Source organism: Rhinopithecus bieti, unplaced genomic scaffold (assembly GCF_001698545.2).
Source record: "Rhinopithecus bieti isolate Rb0 unplaced genomic scaffold, ASM169854v2 scaffold_42745, whole genome shotgun sequence".
NCBI lineage: Eukaryota > Metazoa > Chordata > Mammalia > Primates > Cercopithecidae > Rhinopithecus > Rhinopithecus bieti.
In genome coordinates this window covers 3,750,860-3,766,901 of record NW_016819184.1, presented here as the reverse complement: position 1 = coordinate 3,766,901, position 16,042 = coordinate 3,750,860, and the positions used below count along the sequence as shown (strand labels likewise).

The following is a 16,042-nucleotide window of genomic DNA, read 5'->3' as shown; positions in this document are numbered from 1 at the left end:
AGAGTCCCTGCTGGTGGAGAAAAAAACACCAGCAGTAGGAATACCTTCCTCTGATAACATGGTCTGTTGGCCCCAGTTTGACATGGTACACAGGTGAGTTGCTTAAAAGAAATAAAAAGCTTCAGGATGAGGGGTACATGGGAAAGGAGCTTCCCTGCTCTTTGGCTGCCTGAAATGCACACACAAAATATTGATGGGCCAGAAAAGTTTAGGGCATGCTCACCACCTTCCATGACTGCAACTCTAAAACAAATTAGAAAAACAAATGTAAAAGAACTGTCAATAAACAGAAGAAATTATATGTGGACTTTCACTAATAATGAAATGGGAGTGGACTTTGCAAGCATGAAAGGAATGGGAAAATTCACAAAATAAAAATTCAATATTTAAAACCAGAATTATTCTTATGCCAAAAAATCATAACTAAAATTATAATACATAGCTAAAATATTTTTAAAAGAAACTCTTATAAACCAAGAAGAAAAACTCTGCCTCTCAAACAGAAATAAATAGGCAAAGGATAGGAAAAGACACTTCACAGAACAAATACATTGAATAGCAGTGGTATGCTTGAGCTGGCTGGTACTGGCTCATAACTGCCAATTCCCTACTCCTCATTCAGTAATGTCACAGTTGTAGCTTGAAACTGGCCACAGTTGGAGGTTTTATACCAGAGAAATCAGCTATAAATCAGGATTTTTTAATAAAAGGCCAGTTTGCCAGCATATCATTAGGATACCATGGTATGCTACCATTGGTAGCATACCATTACTACCAGTAGTTCAAGTGTGCCAGTAATCAAAAAAATGCAAGAAGAAATGAGGTCTGGACAAGGTGGAATAAGCACATTTCACCCTATTTCTCCTGCTAAGTGCAACAAAAATATCTGGACATAAAGTATGCTGGTTAGGGATCTCAGAACTCAAGGAACTACCCAATGGTGTGTTTGTATGTGTGTGTGTGTTCTTTTATGTATCTTGGCCTGGGCTCAAGATAGGCCCACAACTGGAAAATCCTGCTATCTTGAGACAAAACACTAGAGAAAGAGCAGTCCAGAAATACAGAACTGTTTTGACCATACCTGATCTTATTCCAGCTCAACACTTGAAAAAAGCTATGCCTCCCTCCCACTTCTCATCAGGCATCATGTCCGAGAGACTGGCAGATCTCTACTTTCCATCACTTCTTGCAATAACATGCCACATCCCTTCCTTGGAACAGAGACTATGGGTAGAACTTTTAGGGGATTTCTCATCACCATGGAATCCAGAAGGAAGCGGAACAACATTTTTAAAGTACTGAATGGAGAAAACAGTCAACGCAGAATTCTATATCCAGCCAAACTATCCTCCAGCAATAAATACATTCACAGATAAAGGAAAATGAAGAGAATTTGTCACCTACAGATTTGCTTTTAAAAAATGGCTAAAGAAAGTTTTTCAGACAGAAAATAAGTTGAAACATTAGGAGTTAAGAAAGAACAGAACAAGTAAATATATGAGTAAATATAGTAGACTCAACTTTTAAAGATTATGTTTGGCTGAAAGCAAAATTACAACATCTGAAGTCACTCTCAGTACACATAAAGGTAATATTTAAGACATCTGTGTTATAAAAGGAGGAGGAAAAGAGACCTAAAAGGTGATAGTTTCTGTATTCTACTTGAAGTGATGAAATATTGACACTAATAAACTATGATAAAGTAAGTACATATACTGTAATCTTTAGAGCAGTGGTTTTCAATCAAGGGAGGTTTTGCCTTTCAGAGGACATTTTGGCAATGTTTGGAGACATGATTACACATGTTACTTCCATGTAGTTGATAGAGGCCATGGATGCTGCTAAACATTCTACAATGCACAGGAAAACCCCACATAACAAAGAGTATTCAGTACAATATGTCAAAACACTGAGGATGAGAAACTGCCCTAGTGTAATCATACAAAAAAATACAAAGATATATACTCAAATGCAGATAAATCAATATGTAATACTAACAAGTGTTCAACTAAACTACAGGAACACAGAAAAAGCACAATGAAACAAAAACCAGAGAGAACAAACAGAATATTAACATGGTAAACTTAAATCCAAACATATCAACAATTGCATTAAATATTAATGTTCCAAACACACCTATTAAAAGATAGTGACTGGCTAAATGGATGAAAAAATATAACTATGTGCTGTCTACAAGAACCTCTTTTCAAATGTAATTCCATAGGTATGTTAAAAGTAAAAGGATGCAAAAATTCGTACTCTGCTTTTATGCTGTTTTGGAAGTAACCATTTCTGTTTGCTGCAATCATGAATGATGTTTCCTATTGTGAAATACCATTCATGATTGCAAAAAGACAACACTAATACTAATCAGAATAAAACTGGAGTGGATATACTAATATCAGATGAAGAAGTAGATTTTAGAACAAAGATTACCAGAGCTAAACAGAGACATGACATAATGATAAAAGGGTCACTTTATGAAGATGACACAACAGTTCTAATTGTGTATATCACAAACAAAGCTTCAAAATACATGAAGCAAAAACTGATGAATTCAAAGGAGACACAATTATAGTTGGAAAGTTCAACATCTCTCAGTAACTGATAGAACTACTAGACAGCAAAAAAATAAGGTATTTTGTTTTATTTATCAAACTGGTAAAAGTTAAAATTTAGTGTTAGCGAAGTCATGGTGAGAAAAACAATAATGTGGGAAAAGCAAACATATATAAGAGTTCTGAAAAAATACTTTTATATTATGAGGCCTAAAATGGTCATACAATCTTTCAACCCAATATTTCACTTTTAAGAATCTCTCCTAGGGGAATAAAGAGGTCCAAGATTTACCTGTCTAGAACTTTATAATAGAGCTGTTTATAACAGCAAAAGTTAGAGACATCAAAACATGCCCAATAATTGGCAAGTACTTAAACATTTATATTCAAGCATAGTGTTATTGTTAAATAACATCTTTAAGGATTTTTAATGCCATTGTAAATGGGACCGATTTTTAAGGCATAACAAAGCAGAATATAAAACTTTGTACAAATAAATTATGTTAAAATACATAATTATAAACAAAAATTAGCAGTGAAAAACTACCAGTGATTATCTCCTGTTTGCTTGTTTTCTCCTCCTTTCAAGTTTTCTATTGTGAAATATCATTCGTTATTGCAGCAAACAAATGGTCACTTCCAAAAATAGCATACAAATGAGATGATATACATAAAGTAAACAATACAGTGCTAACTTTGGTGCAGAGACACTCAATAGGTGGTATAATTCTTGTAAATTTGAAATAAAATGATGAGAAAGTATAACTGATGGTTCTTAGGGTGACCATCTGTCTTAGATTGCCTGTCTCTATTTTACTGTCCAGGCCTAATTATTACTAGTCCCCCTGCAATTCTCAAAAGTGTCATAGTTTAGTTGCATGAGTGGTCTAACTATTCAAATACTTAACACATTACAACTAGTAATTAAAATATATGACACCCTTATTATACTCCAGGCATCAAACTAACTGCTTTATGTGGATTATCTCATTTAACCATCTGAGTAGCTCAATTATCTCCATATTATAGAGGCACCAAGAAGTTAAGCAACTTGTCTAAGCTTACACATCAACAAGTAGCAGAATCTGGATTTGAACTACATCCTATCATGTTAGTACTCAAAGCATACCTGGGCCTGCCTAAGTGCAGGGTTGACTGGCAGGGGTCTGGCAGGGACGCTGGGTGCACGCGGAGCCCGGTGGAGGGGAGGAAGCACTCGCTGAGTTGACTGGGGCTGAGGGACATTCAGGCCATTGAGGGGTCTGCTGATGTCAACATTCGGACACTGTAGCAATCTCCTGGGATTGTCCTGCACAGTCAAAGTAAAAAGCCATGCTATAGCGGGTTTCAAAAATATCAGTAATTCCTTAAGGAAAATGCAGTGCCAACTCATCCGTTATAGCTGAAGGCCAAGGTGGAGTAAAGGAAAGAAATCAAGGATGTACACAAGAGGGAAACTATTATTTATTTAAACTTCAAAATTCAAACAGAAGCATCACCTGCCTCCATCCCACCAAATCTGGAATAGAAGGATCGATTTTTGTTTAGATTTTTAAAAATGGTTTAATTAACAAATAGGTGCAAAGCACTTGAATAAGTACCAAGTATAAAGACACGGACCGAGATCTTAGGGAAGTTACAAAAGAGAGATGAAAACAAGACACAGCTTAATGTGTACAAGGCTCAATGAGAACTGAGAAAGCCACTGAGGAAAGGAGAGTTGTGGCTTCAGGAGGCCATGGCTGAAGTCGGGGCTTGGAGTTGGAGACGTTCTCCCACATGGTAACCCTTGTTCTTAGAACAGGTGCTGTAGGGGCTCTTAGACTTCAGGCTTCCACCTCTTCCTTCCTCTCTTTCTAAAAACAGCTTAATTGAGGTATAATTGACAATGTATACAACTTGGTCATTTTTGACATGTTTACACACCCATGAAACCCTCACAACAAACAAGTGGACAAATGAATGTGTCCATCACCCCAGAGAGTTTCCTTGTCATCCTTCTCCCTTCACTCTCCCTCCAATCATCAGTCTGCTTTCTGGCACTATCAGTTTGCATTTGTCAGAACTGCATATATGTGGGATCACAGAGTATGCACTCTGGCTTTTCTTCTTTTCCTCAGAATAATTATCTAGAGATTCATCCACAATATTGTATACATCAGTGGTTCATTCCTTTGTGCAAACATACCATTGTTTGTTTATCCTTTTACTGGTTGATGGATATTTGGGTCGTTTCCAGTTTGGGGCTCTCAAAAATAAGGCTGTGCTTTTTTTTTTTTTTAATAGGGAGCTGCTGCGTTTTCCTTTTTTTTAAAAAAATAAAGATGTGCTTTCGGCTACCACACAAAGCCATTCTCACTTACGGTTCCAGCTTTGGGGATGAGCAGGGGTAAAGCTTATTGGGAACAGGAGACTCCTCCTTGGTGGCCCACCCTCTATGCTTTTTGGATCAAGGGAGTTAAAACAGTTTCTTGCCTACTAAATATGCAGCAATGATTTTTCAATCGCTTCTCATTTTTTTGACACCAATCTTGTTCACTGTTATAATTTGGACTCTTGTTGAATAAGTTCAATATTCAAGAATTCTTGTGGGTACATCAGAAAAACTCGGTGGGGAAAAACTATTAGAATGAACTCTAGCTGTAATTCACCAGGGTAGCAAGAGGGTTAAGAGACAGCAGGGAGCTATGAGATACTCTGGGTTAAGGATCCAGTTCTCTGAAACCACAGGGTGGACAGGGCTTCCTCAGCTCAGGGCTGGAGCAAAATGGTCAATTCTGAGAGCTCCGTGTAACTTTTAAAAATATTTTAAGAGTAACAGTGGGCTAAAGCAGCTCACCTAAAGCCAAGTGGTGGCATTTGGAAACCATGGTGGGGATGGCGTTGGGGGCCAGTATCAGGAGCCAGTTTGGGCTTCAGACCCAGTGGGGCCCCAGAAATGTGGCTGCTCTGGGTGACTGGAGGGATCACAGCTGACAATATGCTGCACCATATCATGCAGGGGACACTGACTGTGCCAACAGGATCTAGGTGGGCTTCCATGGGGGCACCATGGGGCCTCCCCAGATCATCTCAGAGACCCTCCCTCAGAGCCTGTTGATCTGGCAATGCAGACTCAGCACTTCATAGGCAGTTCCTCTAGGATCCCATTCTTATTCAATCTTGTATTGAAAACCTCATGTCTGCATGTGTGCCCTGAGCACTCACATCTATTCAAGACTCACCTTTGGTGGGTAGGAATCTGGAGGCTTCCTCATCAGGCCTTTTCCGAGGTGGCCGAGGTGAGCCTGACAGGGTTGGGAGCCACGGGGTGGCCGGGAAGGGCGCACACACCTGCAACAGAATCCCACACCTGCTGACCAAGCATGTTTCCCCTTCTCACTGACTTGAATTTTTACACTTTGCTCATGGTGGCACTCAAAAGATAGTTTACTTAGTGTGCTAGACATGCAAAGGAAAAATTACCTAACACTCTTAGGAGATTAAAATATAAATACTAATTTTTCCCTCAAAACCTCTATTTTGTCAAATTAGTTCTTGCAGTCCATGGAAATGCAGTGTAGTGACACCTGGAAGATGATTTGTATGAAGCTGGCATTTCAGCGATAATGTCTTTGAATATATTTGGATCAAAAGCTACCCCATCTGATGAAAATATTTCAATGTCTCCATGTTGTATAAAAATTACTAACATAAGGGTGGGAGAAAACACATCAGTGGAATTCCCTGACACTCTGCTAGCTTATGTAATAAGCAGCACATTGTTGTTTGAAGGGAAGTAAAGGAGGTAGCTGATCTGGCAGAAATTTTAAACAAGAAACCCCCCCAAAAAAGAACCAAGTCCCAAGTTTATGATCCAGAAAATCTGACCTTTGCTAAAAAAAAAAAAAAAAAAAGAATGAAGTGAGAAGCAGTTTGCTGTACATTTTCTGAGCCACCGTTTCTTGAACAACCTAAACCCAAGGTACCTTAGTTTTTCAATGGTGGTCTTCTTATTTGTAAACAACAGTCGTATCAAGGTCTTCCTTTTGAGATAAACCACCAATCCAGCAGCAAGAAGACACAGAATGGTCACCAGAATTCCTATGGTTAAACCTTGGTTATCTGAAACAAAACACATTGGGGCTCACGGAAGGAGGCAGTTACAATGAAATATGGGAGGTATCAAGTTGACACTTAGGGCAAAGTGAACTCTGAAACAACAGAAATGAAGAGAGTAAACCCTTGAGTGATGTCCTAATAAACTCTCTTACTTCAAAGATCATGTTTGAGGTTCAATCTATGTTACCCCTCTTCATTTCTGACACCTCTAGAACTTGCCAAACAGGAATATATAGTTGGGTAGTTGGGGCGATGGCCTGGACCACCCAGACTCCCTGAGGTGTGACAATGGCACAGTGGACCATGGTAGCCACAGAAGGTAGCAGGGAGCCATCCCCGAAACCTCACTGGAATCACAGCTATCCCCAGGCTCAAATGTTTCCAGCCCTCAGCACAGATTTGCCACCTCAAAGTGCCTTTCTTTACTCAGTCTGTAGTTTTGGGTTCTGCTTTCTCTTTTTTCATGTTTTTAAAAAATGAGATGCTTTCTTGCTGGACGTCTCAAAGTAGATAGTGAAAAAAGAAAACTCATTTAAATGAAACACCCATGGGTGTTGCTTTGTTATGTTGGGGACTTACAAACACAGCCTTTGTGGGGAAACCCTTTTTCTGGGAGGAAGCTGTTTTCTCTATGAAAACATCTTTTCTCTGACCTGCTGCCATTTTGTTTATTACAGTTAAGAGCCTCCTCAAGGGTAGGGAAAGGAAGGAAAAAATCAAACCATCAGATTGGTTTCTTACAGCAGCTATGGTCAGAGGCTGGGAAGGACTCGAAATGCTCAGACTTAGAGGAGGTCTACTTGTGATTTCAACCAGGCTGTGAATTTTCAGAGGACAGGGATCTTGATTCATTTGTCTTCCCACCAGCAAGGATCAGGGTGTACTTCACATTAGGTAAGTGCGCAACAGTCCTTTCAGGCTGCTGGTGATCGCCGCAAAGGTGACTGCAGTTACCTGGGCTCTCCTCAGCCCTGCCTCCCACCTGGACCCTCAGCTGGCTGTGGACCACTGCAGCAGCAGCTCCTACTCCAGGGAAAGAATGTCTTTCACACCCTCTCAGTTTCTGGACCTCATCTCCCACTAACAAGGCCTATCAGGGATGTGTCTTAGCCTAAGCAAGACAGCCAACAGATGACAGTCTTGACTCACTTGTTAGTGTTACTGGAAAAGTATTGCTTCTGGTTTCCTGGCCAAAATGTCCCTCTTTTCAGAGCCTTAGCAGTGATCACGGGGCTCTGGCTAGAGTTCTGGTGTCTCATAACAAAGCTAATTTAAAAAGTGAGCAGCAAAATTCTTGAACTATAATTTCTAGTTCCATAAAGTGAATCCATAAGTCTTCAATACATCACTCTATGAGACTGAACATTTACAGGGCCCACACACTGAACCTGCTGCATCCCCCAGGGTTGTTCAAGCCAGAGGCTCGGGCTGTGAGTGACTCCATCTCCCTCTTCTGCATGACCAGCATGAACACCGTGTCCTGTGTCTCCTCCTGTTGGCCCAGTCCACACTCTAGATCTGAGCCCAGCCCAGTCCACACTCTAGATCTTTGCACAGTCAGCTATCTCTGTTTCAGAAGGCACGTTTCCCTCGCCCCCTTCAGACCTCAACAAATGAGGGTCCCCAGGAGCCCTCCTGACAATACCCTGCTGCTCCGTGAGGGTTGCTCCCCTCCCATGATGCCCTCTCGCCCTGCAGTCGTACCCCCCACTTATCATGCCATGTCATACTTGCTTAAAGTCTCTCCAGGACCCAGGAGAGTGGCTGGCACGTGGCAGACAAATGAGTACTTGTTTAATGAGCCTCTGAGCCGTGGCCAGGCCAAGGAGCAGCGAGCCATGCTTGGTTCTGTATATGTATGCACGGGGTGGAGGCAGGGATATTTCAAACGCACTCTCTTTTATGCAATAATGGCCACAGGGGATGGAGTTGGGCTCTTCCGTTGTTTTCACTTTTAACATTCTTATTTGTTAAATGAAGGGTTGGTGACTCTGTGGGTTCCCTGGCTTTTTGCAAACCCTCAAACCTGAGTACTGCTGGTCACGCACGTCTGTGCCAAAGAGCCACAGAGCTTGCCACCCTTTCTCCTACCTTCGTCTCCCGTTTGTTTCAGTGCCATTCAGTTTGCTTGGATGGAGACGGAATGGGTGGCAGGGTCTCTGATAAATTAAAAACTAAAATCCTGCTGTTTTCATATAATAAATGCTAAAAGCCATGTTAGAGCATTTTCAGCCAGAGACCAGTCATCAGGGCTGTCAAGGCTGAGATGTCATTGGGGAAAGGGGACACTGGGCCCAACCCTTGCTTCTTCCCCACTGCTGTGGAGGCTCAGTGAAAGGCCAGACTTTTGAGTCCTTTTCCTCCTTGTTGCAGAGCTGGGACCTGCTAGAGTGGTAACCTGGTGCTCTCTCAGGGGTAGCATTGAAGCACGTCCACGTTTTAGCAGAAGCTCAACCAGGAACTCACTGCCCTTCCTCACGCTGTTTCTGCAGATGTGCCTGGTAGGCTGGACTTCCCCTCCTGAGCCCTGAGAACTGTGTTGTGTCTGTTGTCATGGAAACGATGGCAAAGCCACAAAGTCAATGCTGCCAGTCACAGGAGGCCTTGGGGATGCGTGACCTCCTCTGCAGCAGCACTGGTCACAGTCTCCCATGTCATGGGAGGGCTCAGATGAGTGTCAGTGAGACAGAAGACGCATGCTCCTGCGATCCCACGGGCACCTGGCCCTGGCCATGCTCCCTGTTGGAGCTCTGCAGCTTCCTGCCTTGCTTCTTTCCCTCCAAAAGGGACATCATTCAGACTTGCCCCTGAATTGCCCAGTAAGAACTCAGAGGAAACAGCACCACACCAGGACACCATTTCTAAAGGTCATCTGAGGAGAAATGGCCGTGAGTTCAAGCACAGCTGCTACTAAGAGCTGCTTGGGGGACAGGCAGACCTGTGTCTAAATCTTAGCGAGATCACATTAGGCAAAATACTTAACTTCCCTGAGCCTCAGATCCTATGTATGTGAAAAAAGAATCATACCACCTTCTTCAGAGTTGTATAAGGAGCGGATGACATCATGCGCATAAAATGTACCACATAGCACCTGCACACACCGTTCCATATGCAGAAGCTGTTGCAATGACTCCCACTGCTGCTGTGACTGTCACCTTTACTAAGAGGTGGGTGTCTTTCCAGTAAGATTTTTAAAAGGCAGTAAACTTCACACCTTTTCACCCTACCACACAGATGCTGGCTTTTACAAAGTCCTTTGATACAGTGATGAAATTCATACCCATTCAGCAGTTCACTATAGAAATGACCTTAGCTAAGAAAAGTGTCGCAGGCTAAGGAACTGGCAAATTCAGCCACTCAGTCAAAGCAGAGAGCAAGGAGCCTCGGAGATCGGGCAGGGATGAGAGCGGCATCTGGAAACTGTGGGAGACCCTAGGCTGTGCAGACCCACATGGGGGTCTACCTTTCTTGTTGGCTCTACCTGCACCCACACTGACAGCTGGCGAGCCCATCTGCCTCCAGGTGCTCAGCCTCCTCCCGCCAGGATGCAGGGGCCTCACTGACCTGCTTGCCGGATGGGGCCGCTGTCTGTGCTTCCTCCAAAGCCAAACTTGTCACAGAAGGGAGGTGCCCAGTGGGCCTCGCAGTGGCAGTTCTTCCTGTTGTTGCACACCTTTCAGGGCAGAGGGTAGGGACGTGGGATTAGGGCATACGCCGCTCTGTACATCACCACAGGAGCACGGGGGCCATGGTCAGAGCCCCCGCAACAGTGACACAGCCAGACTCAGCACATGCCAAGGTGCAAATGAGCCCAAACCTGGCACTACACACCACACAGGTGCGACCAGACCTAAGGCTGCAAAGACTCATCATCTGCCTGTTAGTGGCTGTTAAGAGAGTGATGAAGAGTATATGGGTTCATCAGCTTGCTTCCCCTACCCATCTCACTTCCTTCTCTATCTCTCCATCTTCCTTTATGAATCCAGAAAACTCACTGTCTGACCACAAGGAGAAGACCTCATGGTCCTCAGCAGTGAGGAGGGACCATGCTTTGGGGCTACAGACCCAAAGCCCTGGGGCACCATGGGACCTGACAGATGCTTGGCACATCCCTGTCTCCCTCCGATAGAAGGCTCAGAGAGGTTGGTGACTGCTGGGTCCTGTGCCAGGCAGGGGTCCGAGGCAGGCCCCCCATTTCCTGAGCCTAGCAGGGTGCATGGGATTTCCACTAATACTTCCTGAAGCCTGTCCCCTGCAATGCCCGCCTCCTTCTTACGGAGTTTCCCAGTGGCTGTTTCCTGGCTCCCAGCCATGCACCAGGGTGCGAATCCAACAGTGGATTCTTTTCCTTGTGAAATAAGAGAATGGTTCTGGCATGGCAAGAAAGGGAGACCAAGAAAGCCCGAGGAGGCTGTGCTTCACCCTCGGTGGGCCCAGCTCATAGTCCAGAGCATTCCATGGAGGGGCCAGCAGCCCCTGCCCACCTGGTTACCAAGGGCTACCAATGGTGGCTACTCCCAAGCCTGTCCATGCTGGTTGGACTCGTTATTGTGCCAGATGTAACTAACTGAAAGTACATGATCCAATGGAATATTACCATGAAGATGATATATATTTAATATTTTTCTATGAAAATTAGGTTGTCAAGTCCAGTCACAGTGACTCATGCCTGTAATCCCAGCAAGTGGGAGGCTGAGGTGGGTAGATCACTTGAGGCCAGGAGTTCGAGACCAGCCTTGCCAACATGGTGAAACACTGTCTTTATAAAGAAAAAAAAAGTTAAAAAAAATATTAGGTTGAATCCTTTGGGAACACTGGTTTAAAAAAGACAAATCACTAAAAGAGTTTCTGAAAAATTAGGAATGAGTGGGACAACTGCACAATGGTTGGGAAGAGTGGCAGGGTACAAGCGGGAGGCTGTTCTTGGATGCTGTTGAGTGTCTAAGGTCCCCCTCCACTTAAAGAAACGAACTAGAAGTTGTTGATGATGCATTTTTGGGTGGTTTATATCAGGAAGTCAATGCACAATGACATTCAGTAAATCAGTCCTAAAGGCCTCAGCTCTCCATCAAAATATGGCTGCCAGATATACACTTTTATTTCAAGGCAAAATAAAATGTGTGGAGTATACATCTCCCATGTAATGCTTCCCTGCCTCAACTGACTTGTTTTGATGAATCAACCACCTACCCCCATTGCTTCAGATAAGAAGGCCGACTGTCAGGATAGGCTTTAATGAGTTAGAAAGTAGACTGCTATAAAGCAGAAATTGAGTAGAATTAGTTGGCATGTGGCAGAGCCTATGCCAAATATAAGTGTCTTGCCTGTCCCCTCAAAGATGCTGCTGTGGATGTACTAGCCCTAGATTCATGCCTGCCCCTCATGGCTTCTCTCAGTAACTCGTGGTCACGTGCCTTGTTTTAAAACCCATGTGAAGGTGCTGCCAGGAGCCTGCTCTTATTAGGGTGGGACTGTGGCCAAGCTACCCTTCAGCAAGGCATGGCCAGCTGCTCCACCTACCCAGGAAATGGGGACCTCTCCTCTCCCATGTGTGGATGAGGCCCAGGGGTATTGGAAAGGGCGTGGTCCAGGGTCCTCAACCAGTTTGCGGCTTGCCGGCCATATTACCTTGGGCACACCATCCCCCCAGCTCAGGGCTTGGCTTCTTCAGTAAAATAATAGGACTAGACTTGATCATCTCTTAACAGCCATCAGAAAATAATCTATGATCCAATGAAGACATAAGAAGATTCCATTCTATATTGGGAGTTAGCTAACCTTACCGTCAACACAACCATCTGAGGTGACACTGTGATCTTTATGGTTCTGGCACAATGGTAATTTATAACCCCCTCCCCCCTGCACCCCATAATTCTGTGTAAGAATCATTGGCAAGTGTCTACACGTTTTAAAATAAAGAATTTGGAGCCTGATTTCTGTAGAAAAGGTTTCAGGAAAACAAATGAACCTCTGGTGTGGTTAATCAAGACTAATATGATTCCATTGGAAAGAATTAAGCCCATCAAGAAAAATAAATTATGTTTTAAGCAATTAGAGTTCTCTTCTACCCTAAAGGCTCTCTGAACTAAAATAACAGCCTTCTTTAGTTGAAACCCATCGTGTGTGATTTCAGGAACATGTGTTGAATATGGTCTGTTGTCCTTGCTTTAATTCCTCTTGGAAGTATTTCAGTTCAGACACTGGTTCTGAATGTTGGTAGAAGAGGAACAGTGCAGTTTGAAATGTTAATGTGAAACTCTTCATGAAGGAAGGCTGGTTTTCAAATTACTTTGAACAACAAAAATCTTTTTTTAAATCATAGAATGTTAATTTAAAAGGTAATTATGGCTCAATCTTATGTTCTTTGTTAAATAAAAGTCACAATGAAAAGGTTAAAGGAAATGAATGTCTTTAGAAGAAAATATTGCAAAGACACTAACTGCTCTATTTAGAAAATGCTATGGATTGCAAAACCTTTTACAAAGGAATGATTTATTACTTATTATGGGCTGGCTACTCACCCCTCTGCCATGGCACTGCACTGTACACTCATGAACCCCAAAGACACTAATGTTTTGACATCGACGATTCAGGCAGATCTGTAGGAGGAAGAAAACACAGCAAATATCTTAATATTTCTCCAATCCCCTCCCCTGCCCCAGCATACACACATACATGTATTCAAACAAAAAGCAAGCAAAAGAAAGCTTGGAGAAGACCCAACCTTGTCTCAGTTAATACGGATGCAGCAAAACAATACATTTTACACTGGACTCAGGCACGGATCTTATTGCTGACTCCTCCAAACTCAGCACATTTTGAGACTAAGTTCAATGTGAACACTATGAAATTATTTTGCACTTTATGGCTTTTAATATAACTTTCAGTTGATCCTACAATTATAACTGATTTTCCTATGAGTTTTGTTTGGAGCTTGTAATGAAATCTATGTATTGCAGCATTTTTTTCTTCCATTAAAAGATACAGGAGAGGGCGAGGCTGGACACGGTGGCTCATGCCTATAATCCCAGCACTTTGGGAGGCCGAGGCAGGCAGATCACGAGGTCAGGAGATCGAGACTCTCCTGGAAAAAATGGTGACACACCGTCTCTACTGAAAATACAAACATTAGCTGGGTGTGGTGGCACGTGTCTGTAATTCCAGCTTCTCAGGAGGCTGAGGCAGGAGAATCGCTTGAACCGGGGAGCTGGAGGTTGCAGTGAGCCAAGATCGTGCTACTGCACTCGAGTCTGGTGAGAGAGAGAGATTCCGTCTCCAAAAAAAAAAAAAAAAAAAAAAAGATGTAGGAGAGGGCGAGACAGATTACTCCTTATCCTAGGACCTGGATACACATAGACAGAGACTCCAAAAATCCAGGGTTGAAGAGTCTTTGAAGGGAGAGATTGAAATATGGGAACTTTTTCCAGGTACTGACTGACAAGTAACATCATCAATGACAGAAACCATCAGTAATGAGGCTCAGCAGTGAAAAGTGGAAAACAGACTGCTTCTTGAGTTTATCAAGCTGTTGCAGTGGCAAGCATTTGCTAAATGATACTGTGCCAGCTGAAAGAGTTCAGCCTCATTTCAAAGGTGCATAATATACTCCAGACTCAAGGGATGCAGCCCTTTATCTCCTATAAGATTTTACAAATCAGTGGAGTCAAATGAAGAAGAATCTAATGTTCAAATGGCAGAATAATTTTTAATCAAGTAGAACCTTCCTTCGGAGGAGGTCACCATCCGACCCCAACAGGTCATATAAGGCAAGAGGCATACCCTTTGGGAGAAGTGCTGGCCCAAGCAGCACTGAGGGGATTCCCACTATGTGGGTGCGAATTCTGGCCGAGGGAATGGTCACATTCCAGCTGATAAAAGCACCTGTCCCGGATGACAGTGAACACAGCAGGACCCTCATGGGAATCACTGCTGCTCCCTGAGCCATCAGAGAACCAAGGTTCTGAGGTCAAAGCACATTTCATCTTGAACATGGAAAACAAATTTGATGATACATTGAGCCCTTGGAATTGGAATGTCCAGATGCACCTGGCCCTGGCTGTTCAGGCTAGTTTCAAAAAAAAAGGTGTCAGTCAGAACGGCTGTTATTAAAAAGTCAAAAAACAACATATGCTGGTGAGGCTGTGGAGAAAAAGGAACACTTATATACTGCTGGCGGAGTGTAAATTAGTTCAACCATTGTGGAAAACAGTGTAGTGATTCCCCAAAGACCTAAAAGCAGAAATTACCATGTGACCCAGCCAACCCATTACTGGGTAATACCCAAAGAAATAGAAATCATTCTATCATAAAGACACATGAACTCATATGTTCATTGCAGCACTATTCACAATAGCAAAGACATGGACTCAACCTAAATGTCCATCAATGATAGAATGGATAAAGAAAATATGGTACATATACTCCATGGAATACTATGCAGCCATAAAAAAGAATGAGATCATGTCCTTTGTAGGAACATGGATGGAGCTGGAGGCTATCTTCCTAAGCAGATTAATTCAGGAACAGAAAACTAACCACTACATGTTCTCACTTATAAGTAGGAGCTAAATGATGAGAACACATAGACACATAGAGGGGCACAGCACACACTGGGCCTATCAGAGAGCAGAGGGTGAATGAGGGAGAGGATCAGGAAAAATCACGAATGGTTACTAGGCTTAGTATCTGGGTGATGAAGTAATCTGTACCACAAGCCCCCATGACACAAGTTTACCTATATAACAAACCTGCACATGTACCCCTAAATCTAAAAATTAAAAGACAAAATATGATTTGAGCCTAAAAAAAAATCAGATGTCATTTTAATGTCAAGGCTTGAATACGAACAAATGTAGGTAAGGAGACATTCAGAATGTATGAGAAGATTCACGTACTATCCTATTTCTCAAGGAAAAAGCATTTGTGGCTCAGGGTGTGTGGGGGCAAAGACAGGAGAGTGGAGGCAGCACCTGTCCTCAGGATTCTGTCTCTGCCTCTGTCTTTTCTTCCCTGTGTGACCTCATGTTAGTGAGTGATTTCAAGATCCTGTTGAATATAGAGTCTAAAAAGCATTTGGGGGTTGTTTCATCCTTTCCCTAAAACACTGTATTAGCTTGCTGTCATTTAGTCTGATGAGAAAGTTTGGTGAAAAAAAAATCAGTATGGCAGAGCATGAAAATCTCAAATTCTTTTTTTCTTTCAAAAAAAAAAAGTTTCACTTTCTTTGTTTTTTCTTTCTTTTTTTTCCTTTTTTTGAGACGGAGTCTCGCTCTGTCGCCCAGGCTGGAGTACAGTGGCCGGATCTCAGCTCACTGCAAGCTCCACCTCCCGGGTTTACGCCATTCTCCTGCCTCAGCCTCCCGTGTAGCTGGGACTACAGGCGC

General features: G+C 42.9%; 1 protein-coding gene across 1 annotated transcript in view; it reads right to left on the bottom strand.

Moving 5' to 3' along the window:
• ADAM12 (ADAM metallopeptidase domain 12) overlaps positions 1-16,042 on the bottom strand; it is a 321,053-nt gene that overhangs the window by 21,085 nt on the left and 283,926 nt on the right. The window contains exons 18-22 of the mRNA XM_017858613.1: positions 13,181-13,258; positions 10,224-10,332; positions 6,527-6,662; positions 5,783-5,891; positions 3,688-3,867 (exon numbers count right to left, since the gene is read on the bottom strand). Coding sequence (XP_017714102.1) covers positions 3,688-3,867; positions 5,783-5,891; positions 6,527-6,662; positions 10,224-10,332; positions 13,181-13,258 — 612 coding nt within the window. The remainder of the gene's footprint in view (positions 1-3,687; positions 3,868-5,782; positions 5,892-6,526; positions 6,663-10,223; positions 10,333-13,180; positions 13,259-16,042) is intronic.